At 41.6% G+C, this 20,105-nt stretch overlaps 1 protein-coding gene across 5 annotated transcripts in view; it reads right to left on the bottom strand.

The window, feature by feature from the left end:
* Positions 1–20,105, bottom strand: part of VPS35L (VPS35 endosomal protein sorting factor like) — a 1,107,598-nt gene that overhangs the window by 238,620 nt on the left and 848,873 nt on the right. For all 5 annotated transcript variants that reach the window (XM_040358550.1, XM_040358549.1, XM_040358548.1 and 2 more), the window contains 2 exons: positions 11,799–11,862; positions 6,959–7,057 (listed from right to left, as the gene is read on the bottom strand). In XM_040358550.1, coding sequence (XP_040214484.1) covers positions 6,959–7,057; positions 11,799–11,862 — 163 coding nt within the window. The remainder of the gene's footprint in view (positions 1–6,958; positions 7,058–11,798; positions 11,863–20,105) is intronic.

Raw genomic sequence — 20,105 nt, forward strand, 5'->3', positions numbered from 1 at the left:
GCGGCTTTACATATTTACTAGCATTGCGCCCGCTGCTATGCCGGTTCATGTGCCTAATTAAGGATTCATCCGGAGTACTAATTAAGCCATGAACCGGCGCAGCACATTGATATTAGTAAATCAGCCCAGTAATTGGAACAGGGACATAACCCAGAGGTCAAAGGACAGAAGGCGGGTTCATAGAGGTCAAAGGTCACATGGTGTTGCTGACACACCCCCACCAAAGTGTACCGCCTACCCCAACTAAGTAGGGAAATGAACAAGGTCAGGGTAAGCGTCCTTCCTGATCCAATGCCATCAACACGTGAGTTTAGCATAGGGAGGCCATGGACGGTAGCCCGAGTGGCTCTCAACCCCACACCACAGATTGATCCCATGTGGGGCATCTTAGGGTGGAGGACGGTTCACCTACCTCTTTGCCTAAAGGTATTCTATAACCACAAACCTAAGGTGGCGGTGTTGCATGCAATGTCAATGCACTTGTATATGACCCTTTGTTTTGGATTGTATGTTACCATGTACAACTGATTGTATCAACTTTGTTTTTTGTTTTTTCTTTGAGAAATACTGAATAAAATGTATTAGAAAGAAGATGCACATCAAGACTTTTTTCAAAACTATCCATAATTTCTGCAACACCGATTGTGGAAGAGTTCCACATGCTTACCGCCCTGACAGTGAAAAACCCCCTACACAGCTTAAGGTTACATCACTTCTCTTCCAGTCTCATCGTGTAGCACCATGTCCTCATACACTCCCTGGGACTGAAAAGTTTCATACTTATGCTGGGATTACCATTGAGATATTTGTATAACGCCATCATATCTCCTCTCAAGCGTCCTTCTCCAGAAAGAATACATTTAGCGCTTATGGTCATTCCTCATAAGTGAGTCCTCCAGGCCCCGTATTGATTTAGTTGTCCTTCTCTGAACTTTTGTCCAGTTACAGCACATCCCTTCTGAGGATTGTTGACCAGAACTGGTTCAAAATAATCCAGATGTGGCTGAACCAAAGTTTTATAAAAGTCGCAGAATATTCGTTTTGTCCCTGGAGTAAATTCCCTTTTTAATGCATGCTAATATTCCGCTGGCTTGGTAGCCACAGCTTGACACTGCATGCTATTGCTCAGTCTGTCTTCTACTAGGACCCATAGATCCTTCTCCATCCTGGAAGCCCCTACAGATTCTCCCCCCTAAAGAGCAACTTGCATTTATATTTTTACCCCTCAAGTGCATTACCTTACATTTACCAGTATTAAATTGAATTTGCCATGTAGTAGCCCACTCCATTTATTCAGGTCCTCTTTTGAAATTTCTATATCCTGCTGTGTTGTTGTTGCCCTGCATATTTTTGTGTCATCAGCAAACACTGAGATTGAGCTATTTATCCATCCTCTATATCATTTATAAATAAATTAAACCGCACTAACCACTCTAGACCATTCTGAGGTATACATTATTTATCACAACCCCTTTGGACACACTCCCATACCCAGTTTTCTATCCAGGTACATAACCCCATGGTCTATGCCTACAGACCTCAGCTTGCAGATTAAGGGCAGATTCTCAAAAGCTTACGACGGCGGCAACGCCATTTGCGCCGTCGTAAGTCCTAATCTGGCCCGGCGTATCTATGCGACTGATTCTTAGAATCAGTTATGCATAGATATCCCTTAGATCTGACAGGCGTAAGGCTCTTATGCTGTCCGATCTTAGAGCAATTTTTTTTCTCACCGCTAGTTGTCGCCGAAGTCGTTTCCCCGTCGTCTATGCAAATTCGCTATTTACGCGAGATTCCCGAACGTACGCGCGGTCGACGCAGTGCATTTACGTTTCCGTAGCATTTGCGACGTGTAAAGTTGCCCCTGCTTTATGAGCGGCAACCAAATGTTAAGTATGGCCGTCGTTCCCGCGTCAAAATTAAAAATGACGTCGTTTGCGTAAGTCGTCCAGTGAATGGCGCTGGACGCCATTTACGTTAACGTAGAAACCAATGACGTCCTTGCGTGGTCATTTAGCGCAATGCAGGTCGGGAAGTTTTAGGGACGGCGCATGTGCAGATACGATCGGCCCGGGAGCGCGCCTAATTTAAATGATCCATGCACCCTACCTGGATCATTTGAATTAAGTGGGCTTGCGCTGGTGAATTTACGCTATGCCGCCGCAACTTTACAGTCAAGTGCTTTATGAATCAAGCACTTGCCCGTAAAACTTGCGGCCGCGTAACGTAAACGAATATGTTACGCCGCCGGAGTTTTACTCCATACTACGAGAATCTGGCACTAAGCGTTTAAGCTTTCGCACAATCCAGATACAACACATCCACCGGACTCCTTGTCCAGATGGCAGCTCACTTCCTCATAGAATGTTATAGGTTGGTTTGGCAAGAGCGACCTTTCGTAAACCTGTGCTGATTATTGCTAATTATACTGTTTTCATCAGCAAATTCTTGGATATAGTCCCTTAATCATCCTCTCAAATAGTTTGCAAACTACCGACATTAGACATGCCTATAGTTCCCAGGAAAAGATTTCTGCACTTTACTCAATATTGGTACCACACAGGATTTCCACCAATCAGCTTGTACCAATCCTCTCAGTAAGCTGTCCATGAAGATGATTAGGAATAGAGGTCTGGCTTTAACCTCAGTACTTTAAGACTTTTGGTGTAAGCAATCTGGTCCAAGTGATTTATTTATGTTACGGCTCTCTAATCCTTTCCGGATTCCAGCCTCTGTTAGTCACAGGGTAGACCCTGTGGCGTGTTACCAACAATACTGTTGTGGTCGGTATACCCCTCCTTTTCCTGTGTGAAGACTGAGAAGAAGAAAGCCTTTAACACAGCTGCCTTCTCCTTGTCATCTGTAACCACCTTCTCATCCTTGTCCTTTATGGAGCTCTATGTGTTTTGTCCTAACCTTTTTCCGATTAAAATAGTCTTGGGATTATTTTTACTCTCCTACACTATGGGGGTTATTTACCACAGCAAATCCACTTTGCACTACAAGTGCAAACTACCAGTGCAAAATTGAAATTGCACTTGGATGTGCAGTCTCTGTAGATCCGAGGGGGACATGCAAGTAAATAAAAATAGTATTTTAGCTTGGACATGATTGATAATAAAATCAGCAGAGCTTCCCCTCATTTCAGATCTGCCCCTCAGATTTACAGAGACTTCACTTTCAGTGCAATTTCAAGTGCACTTTGCACTTGTAGTGCAAAGTGGATTTGCCTTTCGTAAATAACCCCCTATGTATCTCTCAGTCTTTTTTAGCTGCCCTGATTGCGTTCTTATACCTCACATTGCATTCCTTGTATTGTTTGAATGCTGACACTGACCCCTCCGCTTGTACTTTTTAAAGGTTTTGTTTGTCCTTCATGATATTTTACTTTTGGTTCAGCCACCCAGGTTTATCCTTTGTTTATATTGATTACCCCTTGGAATGCACTTGGTGAAACTCTTATTTAATATGATCCTAAAGCATTCCATAGTTCCTCTGTGTACAATGTTTCAAGGATTTAGTCCCACTAATTATCCTTCAGCATTGAGCGCAGTTTAGAAAAGTTTGTTCTTTTGACATTTCCCCTCATGCCTCCTTTTCCTATGATTTACGTGCAACGTAATAATCTTGTGGTCGCTAGTTCCCAGTTGTCCCATACTCATGCTTCCCTTTCCTATGATTTATGCAGAATGTAATAATCTTGTGTCGCTAGTTCCCAAGTTGTCCATATTTTCATATCTAAAATCAGATCTGTATCATTTGTAATTAAAAGATCTAGCAATGCATTACTCCTAGTCAGGAAATCCACCAATTGGGACATGAAGCTGTCCTGGTGAACATTTAAGAAACGGTGGGACTTTAATGAGTGGCTCTCTTTTCCACCCAGTAAATGTTGGGGTGGAAAAGTCCCCCATTATGATGACATTTCCCTGTCTTGTTGCCATATTCTAATTGTGAAGGAGATCCAACTCCACCTCTTACCTCAGGTTAGGGGTCTGTAACATACCCCCACTAATAATTTCCCACTTCCACCCTTTGAGTTTCTACCTCCCCCTTGCCCCATCACTGATGTCATTCCGCTCTTCTAACCCTTAAATCATTCCTGATATATAAAAAAACACCCCTCCCCCCTCTCCTACCCTCCGATACAAGGAATACCCCTGGATGTTGCCAGCCAGTCATGTGAGCTGTCAAACCAAGTTTCTGATATTCCCATGAAGCCCACATACTCTCATTGTGAACATTCCCCTGAGTTTTGTATTGATGCATATTTTAATTTTCCTTGTCAAAATATCTTTATTAGGCATTAGTAATGACAAATATGCAATCAATTGACAGAATTAGAGAACCATAACATCTTGTGGAAGGGAATTCCATAACTTGTTGATGTATAAACATATAAATAAACAATTAAATGAATATTTAAGCAGAGGAGGTGATGTAGCTAAGCCTAATGCACCTCATCCAGTGTAAAAAAAAACACTTAGAAATCAGGAGGTGTAGTGTCTAACATGACTACAATTGATTATATTCCAGGCTTCGTGGTCATATAACTTCAGTCCCTAAATCGTAGTAGGGTGGCCTTCTAGAATTCCTATTTGGCTCAATACTACAAGTTAAACAAGCAATGTCATGGTCATCCTTATTCTTCTAATTCCTAGACGTAAAAAGAAGCGTAAGAAAAAGATCGAACTTGAAGGGTGAGATTATAGTAAAAATAAATAAAATGAAAAGAGAAGGTAGTAAGAAAAATAAATAATAATATAAAAAAAAAAAGGGGGGGAGGAGGGAGTCTGCCGGATCAGGTCGGGAGTTTACTAGCACTACTCATATCAATGGGTAGGACACCTCCTATGTGGCTGGGCTACCATGGCTTCAGAACTTCACCATTGAATGTGTTGTGCGTGATATAATCTAGCCAGGGCTTCCATATGCTTTCAAACCTGGAGATTGTGTCTGCTTCAATTGCAGACATTTTTTGCGAATACCATGCCGTATTCATTCTGTTAACGGCTTCAGTCAAGTTTAAAGTTGGTGATTTCCAGGCCTTTCGCAATTGTTTGTTTAGCTGCTGTCAAGAGCTGCTTCGTTAAGTTGAAATGAGCGTGCGGGACAATTATGCGGTTTTAGGTTAAGTAGGGCTGTTTTAGGGGTCCATGGGGACTTTTTTATTCGTAAGTACTGTAATTATTTTAAATATGTCTGACCAAAATTTCCGCACTATTGGGCACAACCACCAGGTATGAAAGTAAGTCCCTCTTTCTGCACAATTTCTAAAACATAAGTCCGAGTAATTTCTAGAGAATTTGGCCACCCTAGTGGGAACCAAGTACCACCTGGAGAGTACCTTAAAATTTGTTTCTGCCGCTAGGATGTTGACTGACACAGTTTTGGTGTTGTTCCATATTTGACCCCATTCCTCCGAACTCAGCTCTCTCCCAAATCTTCTTCCCATTTACGAACATAAGATATTTTTTCCGGGCTGGAGTTTGAGAGCATAAGGTGGTACAATGTAGATATCACATTTCTGGCGTGTGGGGCGTTATTGCATATAGCATATTTTAATTTTCATATGATTTCTCAGGCTTCGTTTTTGAATTGGTAACTCTTTAACCCCCTTGGATTAGATGTTACGGATATACCACCACTTGTCATGCCTTGTGCCTACAAGGAAAATAATATCTTCTGGACTTGCAATTTCAACATTGTCCACTAGATGCCACTCTTAACAAAAGACTATTGATGGGCAGTGTTGTATGGTTAATACACATTTCCTGTCATATCACTGGGAACCAACTCCACTTCCTATTACAACTCTTTCACCTTTTCCACCGAGACAGTCCACATGGAGCCAGCTTAGCCTGCACCACATGTTTCCTAGATAAATCCTGGTCCTTCTAAGGCAGCATCGCTGGTATGCTAAAGATTGTTTACCTGTATACCTAGTGACATTCGTTTATGTTTGTGTAATTATTATATGTTACTTAATCTGTTTATTCTAGTTTCATCACACATGTACATCCTATTCTTATATGGCCACCACCTGTTCATAGTAATAAAGATCCAAAGTTAGACAGTCAGGTTATTTAGGATGCAAGGTTTTAAGCTGTATGTTGAGCTACATACATGCCAGGGGCAAACATGTAGTGAGAACAGAACATCACTAGTGTCTCCACTAAACCTCTCTGACCTATGCTCACTGCTGGTTATCGCTACCGCTAAACCTTCCCCCAAACACCTATTTTAAAAGCCCTCCAACTTAGTGGCCATCTTTCTTTCCAATAGAGCTTTACCATACCTATTAAGGTGCAGTCTGTTCTTACTAAAGAGCCGGTAACCGACTCCAAAGTCAGCCCAGTTCTCCAGGAACCAAACCCCTCTTTCCTATACCAGTTCCTCAGCCACTTGTTCATTCCCTAATCTCCTGCTGCCTCTCTGGTGTGGCTCGAGGCACAGGTAGAATTTCAGAGAAAAACAATAATGAAGTTGTAAACTTACTTTATAAAGAATCCCACACATTCACTTCCTTGAATTCTGACACACATTCATTATGTCTGGTGTATAAGCAATGCTGTGTTATGCATTTTATAGAGTCCACCTTCTGAACTACAGAGATACTGTGAGGCAGAATTTTACAGTCAACAAGATACTTAGTCCTCAGAAATAAAAAGAAAAGGAATGAGCAGAAAAAAGCAGCAACACATGTAGTGAATCCAGGAAGCTGTGTAAAGAGATGGCCAGCAGACAAGCAACAATCACAACATGAAAGGGTATTTTTCGAGTAAGCCAATACTCAACAATAACTATTGTTTGTATTGCTATTACAATGCTGTTATAAAATGAAAAAGTATGCTGTAACTAAAACTATTTCAAGCAATTTGTTGTACATGGAAGACAATGATGCAAGGACAACAATCCAGCTTTAGCACACATAAATAGCCCTGTTGATTTCACTCACATGAATTAACTGCACAAGAACAGACTCCAGATTACAGAACATTGCTCTGGCTTCTACATAAAAACTAAGTTGTTGCTCAAAGTCACGCCCAAAAGAGACCTGTAAAGGATGAGAAAAAGACAAGTGTTAGGTCTAGTACAACTTGGTGATTTAAAGGGAAGTATAATGAATCTGCAACCCTTTCGTGACTATGACCCACTACTACAATAAAACACATTTTGCCTTTGTTTTTTTCCTACCTTTCTTTAAATTTTTATTGGGTTTTATATTGCACATCATGTACATCAGAATAGTAGACACAAACAGACATTACTCCCCCAAGTAAGAAAAAAGTACTTTACCATAGTTAAAGGGTCACTAAAGGAATTTTTTTTGCTGAAATGACTGTTTACAGGGTATAGAGACCCTTTAAAAATGATTAAAAATAGATTAAATTCAATCATATAATGTGCCTCTAGTTTCACTTACTTTTTAAACTGGTTTCATGTTTATGTGAAGTAAAGAGACCCACAGAACAAAAACAAACAAATCCAGGGCAGTGTTTTGTTTTTTAAAATGAATCTGATTGGTTCTGAGGAGTTTTAGACACACAGCTTGGACCACAGTGAAAAGCTGCCATGAGATTTTTCATAAGAAAACAAAATTCCTTTAGTGATCCAGTTTAACCCCTAGCTATTTCTACTTCCCAACCCCCCCCTACTCTCACCCCCCTCTCCCTATTCTATTATTCCCACCCCCTTCAACCTCACTTTGCACTCTAGATTTCACCATATTTATTTGTTAACTTACATTTTTTCCACGCTTCCCACCTCTCTAAGAACCCCTCTCTTGTATCTTCATAGCAATGTCTTAGGTATTGCATATCTCTTCTATTTTTATCAAACCATTCGCCTATCTTTGGACTCTCTACTTCTTTCCAATTTTTCGGAATCAAACTTTTTGCGGCATTGATCATGTGTATTATCATTGAGTTTTTGTATTCCTTTATCGGGATGTCTACTCCATGAAATAAACATGTCCAAGGTTCCTTAGGTAGGGCTATCTTGGTAATCTCTATGATATAGCTTAGAACTTCCTTCCAATAGATCACTATATTGGGGCATCCCCACCATATGTGGACCATAGTTCCAACCTGACCACAACTCCATCAACACTCCATTGTCTGCCCCAGTTGATACTTCCCTAGTATGTCAGGGGTTTTATACCACCTAGATATGCATTTATATTTCCATCATCTTGTTGTTTACTGTTGATCCATGCACAAGTTTCAAGATTTATCACACTTCTTGGTTCCCTCCACGTTTCCCCAGTTACTTCTCCCAGTTTTTTATGAATGTTGGCACTTCCACCTCCTCCACTTCCCTCAGAATTTTATATATTCAGGTTATATTCCCTGAAGTTTTTTCCATTTTACATAGGTGCTCAAATTATGTTAAATTCTCTCCTCTTAATTGGTGGGGAAGTACCTCTAGGAAATGCCTAAGCTGGAAGTACCGCCATTCATTTATATCCATCAAATTTTTAATTTTTTTTTTAATACTTGCATATTTTTCCCCATTGCATTATATCTCATAGTTCTGCATTTCTTTTTTTTATCAAATTCCCTCCCATTAAATGTGTCCCAGGTGTGAAATAGTTACCGTATTTATCGGCATATATAGCACACTATTTTCCCCTTAAAATAAGGGGAAAATCGTGGGTGCGCGATATACGCCGATAGCCGCTTCCCGCGCTCAGTTTGAAATCCTGCGCCAACATATACCGAGTGCAGTACACTCGGGTACATTCGGCTAGGCTCGGCTTCGCTCGTGCTCACGCATAAACGTCACAGAGCGTGAGCGACGCCGAGCCTTGCCGAATGTACCCGAGTGTACTGTACTCGGTATATGTCGGCGGAGGCGTTCGAACTGAGCGCGGGAAGCAGGGAGGACACCATCGAGGTGCTGGAGAAGCCAGGAGGACACCATCGAGGCCACAGACGGATGCCGGACCGGACGATGGAAAGACACCAAAACTGTAAGTAATACAATCAACATTTTTTTTACAGGAATTTTGGGGGCAACTTTAGGGGTGCGCGGTATACGCAGGAGCGCGTTATACCGCGATAAATACGGTATTTTCCTTCAGTGCTATCAGTGGTGAATTATATTTCCATTTACTTTTCTTATGCACATTTTCCCAAACGTTAACTACTCTCCGTCTAAGTGTATGTGTATTAACCCCCAATGACCTGTGTTGTGGAGGTACCCATATATCCCTTCCTAATTGTGTATTGGCCATCGCGTGTTCTATGTTAACCCAACTTTTTTCCTTTGATATTTTCACCCATTCTACCACCCGTGTTAGCAATACTGCCTCATAATATTTCTGAAAATCGGGTACACTCAATCCCACTTGTTTTTTTTCTTTCTACCCTGCCGAACGCTTTTTCAGCGTCTATTGACAGGAGTAGTCCAGGGACCCTTCCCTCTCTAATTTTCTGGAGGAGTAGGAGTGTTCTCACTCCATTATCCCGCCCTTCTCTACTTGTTTTTTTTCCTACTTAAACACGTGGGGCTGGATTCAGAAAGAATGGTCTATCTGTCCGCCAGGCGTAACGTATCGCAGATAGGGCGCAAGATCTGTATTCAGAAACAGCTTGTGCCTTTAGTTACGGCGGCGTAACGTATCTGTGGCGGCGTAAGCCCGCCTAATTCAAATGGGGATGTTGTGGGCGTGTATTATTTAAATTTAGGATGACCCTGCGTTTTTGACGTTTTTTTGAACGGCGCATGCGCCATTCGTGAAATATCCCAGTGTGCATTGCTCCAAAGTACGCCGCAAGGATGTATTGGATTCGACGTGAACGTAAATGACGTCCAGCCCTATTCGCGAACGACTTACGCAAACGACGTAAAATTTTCAAAACTCGGCGCGGGAACGACATCCATACTTAACATTAGCTACGCCTCATATAGCAGGGGTAACTATACGCCGAAAAAAGCCTAACGTAAACGATGTAAAAAAAATGCGCCGGCGGAACGTACGTTTCAGAATCGGCGTAAATACCTAATTAGCATATTCCTTGCGTAACTATACGGAAGCACCACCTAGCGGCCAGCGTGAATATGCAGCCTAAGATACGACGGTGTAAGACACTTACACCAGTCGGATCTTAGGGAAATCTATGCATAACTGATTCTCTGAATCAGGCGCATAGATACGACCACGCACACTCAGAGATACAACGGCATATCCGGAGATACGCCGTCGTATCTCCGTTCTGAATCCAGCCCATGGACACCAAATCTTAAACTTTTTTTTTCTTACGTAAAACACCCTGACCCCAACACCAACATTCTCTAAACGAGATCAAGCGGTGATACATTTTATATTTATTTTTGAACAAACTTTTTGATTGGCTAATCAAAGTGATCCCATCTCTGGATCACTAGTACAAGACCAGGAGCTGTTGGTGACAGCTTGGTCTCTGTGCTTGGGAAGAACTTCCAGCATAAACACAGTTACACATATATGCTGTGCCTAGAAAGAAGACCCACTTTCTTCTCTCCGCATATATGCATGAAGCAGTCATAAAAGGGTTAAATTGTACATTTGGATTACTACTGCAGTATCTAAAAGGAAAAACGTATTTTTAGCGTGTGGCTTAGTCAAGTCTTGTTTTTTTTATCCCCTTTGTCCTGTCAGATATTTTTTACCACTTCCTGTCCAAGACATACAACAGATTGTAAGAGGAATTCTCTCCAAAGTGAAAGGAAATGCTCTTGTTGGCAGCAGTCACCAGAACAGGTTTCCCTTTTAGAAGATTTTAACTGTATTCTTGTCCCGTAACAACTTTAAAATGCTGAATACCTGTAACCTATATTCTAAGGCTGGCCACTTTACAAACACCTACCATTATTTTCGCTCCATAAGATGCACCTGACCATAAGATGCATCTAGATTTTAGAGAATGAAATTATGGGGAAAAAAATCCTCAACCAAATGGTGTACTAAAATGTTTTTAATAACATTTAACAGAATAATATTTCTACACTGACAACCAATGTAAGGGGGCACCCTACACTCATCTGTATGCTGTTCACACCTTTACATATCAATGCCAATCCTGTGGGGTTAAATAAATAACAATACCCTTTTGTTTCTCTTCCTGTAGCAGCTTAAGGCAGGGTGGAAACAGGATTTAGCTGGGGCAGAGTGATGAATAGGGCATTGTTCTGCCGCCGAAACGATCCTTTCAGCGGCACTCCTGGTCAGTATTCACTCCATAAGACGCACACACATTTCCCCCTGTTTTTTTGGGGGGAAAAAGTGCGTCTTATTGAGCGAAAAATACGGTAAGTATTTTTGCTATTATATTACATATAGAGATTTGAACCTTAGCTACTAGATAGAACAAACAGCAATTTCAATCTCTGAAAGCACACACTGGCAGAATCCTACTGCAACCTTTGGTACACACAAGGAGAAAAGAGTATGCACTCGTACAAATTTAAAAGGCAAGCTCACAAAAGTTAGGAGTTTGGTGAATTAAAATGGAATAACTACTGATGCATAAGGAGGATTTCAACTTTGTGGGCGTTTCACAGCTCACATGACTGGCTTGTGACTATCCAGGGGTACTCTGCGTATCAAAGGGACAGGGAAGGTAGAAGAGAGGGAGGGCTGTGCATGCAAGCGTGTAGTGTACGGAGTGAGGAGGTACAGATAAACCCTTCCCAGAAGAAAACTTGGCCAAAACCGCCCAAAGATATTGCCACTCTTTATTGTCAAAGGCTTTAGTAGAAAGATTATAGGTGGGAGAATCCCAGCTTACATGACCCAAAGCAGAGATTCTTACCATTCTTACGAGTACATTAATGTGATGGGCCAACATCCTTTTTTCATCCTCAAGGGTTAGAGCACTATATATATATAAAAAAAAAAAGAAAACAAAAAGAAAATGTATAATAAAAAATAACCAATTTCAATAAAATATGATCCATAATGAAGCAACAATTAACCGTGTACTAGGGCTGTGCCCACACTGCTAGGATTAACTGTTTTTTTAGGCTAGTGGAGAGGAGAAGCACTTTAACCACTTGCCAACCGCCCCATAGCACATTTACTGCTACAGGGCAGCCGTGCTGTGCAGAATAATTTATATATATACACACACTGCACTTCCGGGTTTTGGACACTAGTGCGCACTGTCAGAGGATCACTCCCACTTTTTTTTTTTTACACAGTGGGAGCTAATCAGCAGGTCCCACTGACCCGATGTCTGCCAGCACCAGCTGATCTTACACTGACAAAATGGCAGGAGACCAGCCAGGATCAATATCTTGATGAGCTTGCATGTATTACATCTCTACAGCTTACATCTATTTCCCCTAAGTGTTTTTAACTGGTGTTACCATAAACTGCCGGTGTACTGCACTTGGAAGCATCTTTTTTGTATTTTTCTTTGATTGGCTTTCAGAATGCTTTAAATAATTGTGTCCAATGCCACATTTTGAAGTGTAAACAAGCCCCAGGTGTAATTTGTCTGCTGCTTCATTCCTCTGCTCAGACAAACTTTCACAATTCTGGACTTTGAACAGCCGAAAAGGAGAGAAGACTGCAGATAAAACTTTTGAGGATTTGTTTCATATCTGTGCATCACTTGAGGCCAGTCACTTCACTGGGTATATGGAAGGATTTACAACCACTATAAAGCCAGTGTCAGAGAAGCGATCCCTAGGACAGAAGATCTGGCTGATCTGGGATGGCCCACAAATATTCTGCCAGGAGTCTCTCTAGGTTCGAACACTGCACTGCAATTTGCCAGTTCAATGTTATGAGAATCACAGTAAACACCCTCCATCTCAAACCTGCAGCGTAAACAAGGAAGGAGTTCTAAAGGAGGAAAGGCATAAATAGTGTTAAACTGATCCCAGAGTCACTGGAGCTTCTACTGTGAGGATACCTGGACCTAGAGACAAACATGATCATCTGATTGAATCTGAAAACCAGAAGGCCCGCATTCAGTGTCCTCACCTATGACAAAGGCATGAAAACAACGCCGGATGAGGGGGGCCACTCTCCAGAGTCTGGGAGGGACGGATTGTGTCACATGGGTATCCTTGTACAAGGCCCCATTTTGGATTCACCAGTGGCATGTGTACTGATAAGTACCTATAAATGTCATTTTTTTTAATTTACAAAACATCTAAGGTGAGTGCACATCTTAAGTGGCACGATGGTGGTGGTGTGGTGCGCAGGATTTGGGTAATTATTTAAAGTCACAGTCCATTCTTGGAATGATTATTTAACTACTTGACTTCCGGAAGGTTTTATCCCCTTCAAGACCAGGGCATTTTTTGCTATTCAGCACTCTGCTACTTTAACTGGCAATTGCTCGATCATGCATCACTATACGCAAATACAATTTAGTATATTTTTTACCAAAATAGAGCTTTTTTTTGTGATATTTAAAGCATTTGTTACCCTAACATATTATATTCCCGATATGTACCTGCTGTACCATATAATTGTATGAGAAAGTATTCTGTTCTCTTTGCACTGCTTCCTTTATGTGAAATCCTTGGTGTTCCTGCTAGTCCCTTTGCTTTCGTACAAAAAAAAACTGACCTCACTTAGCAGGAGAGCACAGCCTGCTCTCCTCCAACGATCAGACTTGCCCTGACACACCCCCGCTGCAGAGCCGTTCACTGGAAGCTCAGCATGCTGCTGTTTCTCCTCCACCAGCTTTTATGCAGCTAAGAACAGATGTAATAATTGACAAAATAGGGAAAAAAAGGTATTTTTTTTTTTTTCTGTACACAAAAAAAAGAAATATTGCCTTTCATTTCTATTTTAAACATAATAGGCTGTTTTACAATGTGATCCTTTACAATCAGTTTAATCACCACTGTGTTTTTTTTTTTTAAACAAAAAAAAACAAAAACACAAATTTCTTCATAATAGGCCAACATGTGTTCTGCTACATTTCTTTGGTAAAAAACGAAATCCTAATAAATGTATGCATATTAATTGATTTGTGTGAAAGTTATAGTGTCTACACAAACTATGGTATATTTGAACATTGATCAATCCTGATGTAGTGACGGCCTATCTCATTTTTTGAGGGCCTAAAATGCCAGGACAGTACAAATACCCTCCAAATTACTATTTTTTGGAAATATATTTAGTTAACGGCATGGTGAGGTTTTAAAGTAAAAAAAAAAAATTGTCACAGTTTAAATTTTTTTTTTTTTTTAAATGTAAAAATGTATCAAATTACTTTTAATACTTATTTAAAAACTTATTTTTTTACATCCTGTCATCAAAGTAGCTCAGTGTCACCATAGCAACAGTTTTAGCTGTCATGATTGACTTTCATTCATGACAGCTTGTAATCTGTGATTGACTACAGTTAATCACATGGTACAGGGTGCTGTGATTGGCTCAGGTACCATATGATATCTGTGAGCCAAAAACAGCATCATAATAGTAAGCAAAACAGTCATGAATAAAAGCCATACATGACTGTTTTGTTTATATGGTAATCATGTGAACTCCCAGCAGCCAGGTACTGAGCCCGATGGAAATAGCGGTCATGCAGTTGCACCGCCGGGGAACAGGAGTGCGCGTTAGCTTAGCAGCATACCAGTATGATGCTGAGCCTATGGCTGCTGCCCTGCCACAGTAAATGTACTGATGCTGGGGGACACGTGGTTAATATTGTTCGAAGGACACCAAGTTATATTTAAAAATATACAATTGATGTTCACAATACACCCACCTCTGTTCCGACGTGTTGCATCACCTGACTTCAGTGATGTCACATCCTGTCCAAACTAGAAGTTTGGTACACCTTTGATGCTGCATTGAGTCTATTGACACCCAGTGATATTGTAAGTGGCCTTTTAATGGTTTTTATGAAGTTTTATATAAATGACTGCACTACGGAAGTGTTTATTTTGTCTCTTTGAGGTGTGTGTGTGTGTATATATATGTGTAGCGCCTGTGTACTTTCAGGTACAGGTGCTATTCTAATTTTAAGGGGGATGAGAGAGTTAGATATCTCTCATCCAGTTGATTCGTTTAAATTGGGTCTCTGCTTCAGCTGGGCTGTGCTGTGGGCTCATTCTGTTGTTGCTGGGGTGTTATACCACCCCGGAGCGACAGGTGGCGCCAGTGGAGTCCAGGCTGGGGTGCCTCTTGCCAGCAGCCAATCAGGAGGGAGTTTCCCTCGCAGGGCATGCTGGGAGAGGGTACTTCTGGAGCAGACGCGATTGGGTGGGGTTCTTATTCCTGGTGTGGCACCCACCTTCAGGGTGACCACACATCACGGCCCCCAGCGATATGGCCTACCAGACCGGGGTGCGCGTGCCAAGCAGTGATGCTGGTTCCGGGACCATGTTGGCCCGGAGCAATTGAAGTTGTGGTGGGGCCCCAGTGATCGACTGGGTCCCCAAGTTCTGAGGAAAAGATCCCAAGCGAGATAGCTGTTCGGTGAGGAGTCAGCCTGAGGAGAGCCAAGAGAGGCAGGCAATCCAACAGGGCCTCGACAATCCATCTGGGATCAAGGTAACCGGACACCGAAAGGTTGGATGTTAGCCACCTGTCAGTCGGTGACCCAGTAAAGAACTACCTGAGGGAGATCCAGGCACCAATACTACTGAGGAGGATTTTCCTCCATGATCCATGTTCTAGGGAAGGGTCTGTGGTAGAGACTCGCAAAGTTCCGAGTGATACCCTGGCTGCCAGGTCTGTGAGAGAGAGGCCTGTCCGGGTGCACTGTACCCACTCTGGCTGGAGTGGCGACGAAAGTAATGTGTCGTTGGAAGCAGGATTGCTTCCATACTGTTGGGCCTGAATCTGCTATTCTCCTCATACATCTTTCCTGTCTACCTCAAGTTTATTGTTTACTGCGTTGGGTAAAATAAAAGCACAAGAAAAGACACCTGATGTTTGGGCATTCCATCATTGCTGCTCTCATCAGCTACCCTAGACGGAAAAGTCAGAGGTAACAGGCCATCCCAAATCTATCCAGCGGCTCCTTCGGGGGTGAGCGCTACATATATATATTAGGGCTGTTACTGTTTAAAAATTTTCTGTTTGATTAATCGTTTTTTTTTTTAATCGATTAATCGACTAATTTCGATTAATTATAACGCACATACAGATCTAATTACTTTTAGCTGATCTCCTTGCAGGTCGATTCCCAGTGCAGCTACCAACTGCTGGAAAAATGGATAGCAGGATACAAAAAACACACAAAGGCAACGCTCGATGGGAATAGCATTAAAACTTTTATAGTCTTCAAGTAGGTAACAAAATAAATATTGCACTGGAGATAAAATCGATATAGCTACATAAACTGTAAAAATGGTGCGAGTAATACCAAACGGTACCAAAAGCAGTAATAAAAACATGTAGCCAAGTATGATACTGGTATAAAAATGTGTACAACGATACCACTGCTGAATCCAGATGAGGAGAGGTTAACATCAGTCCGTCTGTATGTAGATGTCCCATGAAGGGAACTATCACAACTCCCAGTGGATGGTTGTAGAATCCCAGGTTGATAGAGGGAAGTGATAGAGGGAAGTGTAACAGCCCTTGCGTGTGGCAGATAGAAAGGTCCCGCCGGCATGCAGATATGAAGGCACAGCAAAGGAGCCCTTCAGATGGACACGGCAAGCCCCGCCGGTGTCCGTGACGTCACCAGATCTCCGACGGAACTCCCTGAAGGCTCAGAAGCCGGCGGAGAGGTGAGTACCAATCAAAAGAATTTTAATCGATCAAAAAGATTTTGATTGATCAAAAAAATTAAAGATTAATCGATGAATTAAAAGTTAATTTGCACAGCCCTAATTTATATATATATATATATATATATATATATATATATATATACACACACATACATACATACATACATACATACATACATACACACACACACACACACCTCAAAGAGACTAAATAAACACTTTTGTAGTGCAGTCGTTAATTAAAACTTAATAAAAACCATTAAAAGTTCACTATATATATCTTTTGGATCCAATCACTTGTGAGGCAGCTGTGGATACCAGTATAGAAGCTGTATATATAAAGTGCCATCTGACCTTTAGGGGTCTTTTTTGACGAAGCGAGTGCGCATGATGGCTGGTGGAGGATCATATTCTGTGTGTGAAGAAACACGGGTGCTGGATATGAAGACTCACTTTTGGACAAACAGATATTCAGTAAATTCCTAAAAGCAGGAAATTTTGGGGCGGAAGTTCACCTTTTAGCAGGGCAACAACCCTAAACATACAGCCAGACATACAGCCAGAGCTACAATGGAATGGTTTCGATCAAAGCATATGCATGTGTTAGAAGTCAATGTCCGGACCAAAATCAAATTGAGAATCTGTGGCGAGACTTGAAAATTGCTGTTCACAGACACTCTCTATCCAATCTGACAGAGCTTGTGCTATTTTGCAAAGAAGAATGGGCACATATTTCACTCTCCAGATGTACAAACCGGTTAGAGACATACCCAAAAAGACTTGCAGCTGTAATTGCAGCAAAAGGTGGTTCTACAAAATATTGGCTCTGGGGGGCTGAATACAAATGTACGCCACACTTTTCAGATATTTGTACAACATTTTAAAAACCATTTATCAGTTTCCTTCCACTACAGAATTATGTGCCACTTTTTGTTGGTCTATCACATAAAATACATTTACATTTTTAATTGTAACAAGACAAAATGAGAAAAATTTCAAGGGGTATAAATGTATTTTTAAGGCACTGTAGCTGGCCCATTTACCTTAGCTTTTTGATTATGTACATCAGGCATGTCCAAAGTCAGGCCCGGGGGCCAAATGCGGCACTCCTGTTGATTTAATATGGCCCCCCCTGGGGATTTGGATATATATATATTGTTTGTGGTCCCCAGGGCCACAAAAGATATATACTGTATTTATTGGAGCTGCCTTGGAGGGGACAGGGAGGGGGCAGGACGAGCGCCGTCAGATTACATGAAGAGAATCTCCTGGTTACTCAGCAGCATCTCTATTGGAAGTCCCGTCTCCTGGGATGCCATTGGACGACTGTTCTATCATAGGAGGCAGGACTTTGTATTAAAGAGGCCACAGGGTAAACAAGACATTCTCCTGTTTGTAATCTGTCGTCACTCGTCCCGCCCCCTCCCTCTGCCCTCCGAGGCTGCAGATGGGCATTGTGCAGGCTGCACTGAGGGCAATGGTAAGGCTGCATTTATGGCACATGTGAGGCTGCATTTATAGCACATGTGAGGCTGAATTTATGGCACATGTGAGGCTGCATTGGTTGCAATGGTGAGGTTGCAATGGTAAGGCTGCATTCATGGCAATGGTAAGGCTGCATTCATGGCAATGGTAAGGCTGCATTCATGGCAATGGTAAGCCTGTGCGTGTTATACGCCAATAAATACGGTATATCCAAATAACACGCCCAAGCTCATCCTTAGTCCTAAGCAGCGCTCTGGGATTCGTTGGGGCCACAAATAAAATATATACAGTATATCCAAATAAAACCCCAAGCTCATCTCTTTACCACACACAGCCACAAAGGCAAGAGAATTTATGTTGGGCCGTGTATTATTCCTCAGACGAACACACTTAGACAGAATTTTAATGGTTCAAAGAATGTCAGGCAAAATAGTCGGCCCTCACACATGTTCACTGCATCAAATCTGGCCCTCTTTGAAAAAAGTTTGGACACCCCTGATGTACATCATATTATTTGTAGTCACATACACTTTTGCTATTCATTCTATTGTTTTCATTATTGATCATTTGTGGTTAGTTTTTGCTCATTCCTAATTCATACCAGGGGGTTGGCACCCCTACAGGGTGTTTATTGCTTCATTTATATTTAGCTTTATTGAGCAGCGATTTTTTTTTTTTTTTTAATAGTGTATTGAGGTTTGGGAACACATTGGGGTGTTTACAGCAACTCTAGGGTCTTCATTTGTCACCTGGCAGCACAAATAAATATAGCAAAATAAATTTTGGCCTATATTTATGAAGAAAAATTATTTGCAAAAATTTATAATCAAAACATGTTTTAAAAAAAAAAAAAAAAAACCCAGTGGTGGGTTTGCGGGGGGCGTGGCCAGCACACAATGAGTATGGCCACTTAGACTGTGAGCTCTGCAGAGGAGACGACTGCCGGTCCAAAATAAAGCATCCCAGAGCACAGAGGAGCAGTGATTTTGGGAAACAGAGCTGCGGAAACTATTGGGTGAACATGTGCAAGCGACGAAAAGAGCAGGGGAAACCAGGTCGGATGCCAGAATTCTTCTCTTTTTCGTCCCGACAGCTCATCAGCTTCTTCACGCGGCCACATGAAGGAAAGACAGGAGACAGGCCCAGGTAACAAGGAATCACATCCTGAGCACTCGCATAAACACCACAGCAACTCCAGGGCCTCATCCACCTCCACAAGCCCTGCTAAATCTAAGCCCAGGATGTTCCACATACCTGACACCCCACCAGATCTACATGTATCCATCCTGTCGATAGATGATGCAAATAAATTGCATGACTCCATCCTGGCCTTCCCAACAAAAGACCAGCCAATCCTGGACACCACTCTAAAGGACATGCTGGTATCATTGAGGAGCTGGTAGATGCCCACAATGATAGGCAAGACGATTTTGACTGAATAAAATCCAAATTAGTGGACCTAGAGGACAGGTCCATATTCAATAACGTCAAACTCAGAGGAAAACCTGAATACATCAGAAATAGTAATCTATAAGATCTAAAGTTGTTGGTCTCGCTAAGGGTAGACACCAAAAAAGACGCACCTCATCCTGATATTTAATTAGAGAAATCGCAAAAGGGAAATGGTACTATAGCGGTGCTTGGATAAATTGGTACCATGACAATGGAAGACTCAAGTACAAATCAAAAGCAAAAAATATAAAACTATTTATTTTAATTGATATGACAATATCGGTCATTCACAATGAAGTGGTTACAGATGGTGGCTGCATTATTTTTTTATAGTGGGTTGCGTAATCATACGCTATCCCGACATGTTTCGCCTTTGGGCTTCATCAGGGGAAGTATGTCTCAACCATACATAATAAAGCAACTACAGTATATAAATAAGAAAGAAAGAATTATAATACAGTACAGAT

This window comes from Rana temporaria, chromosome 6 (assembly GCF_905171775.1).
Source record: "Rana temporaria chromosome 6, aRanTem1.1, whole genome shotgun sequence".
Lineage (NCBI taxonomy): Eukaryota > Metazoa > Chordata > Amphibia > Anura > Ranidae > Rana > Rana temporaria.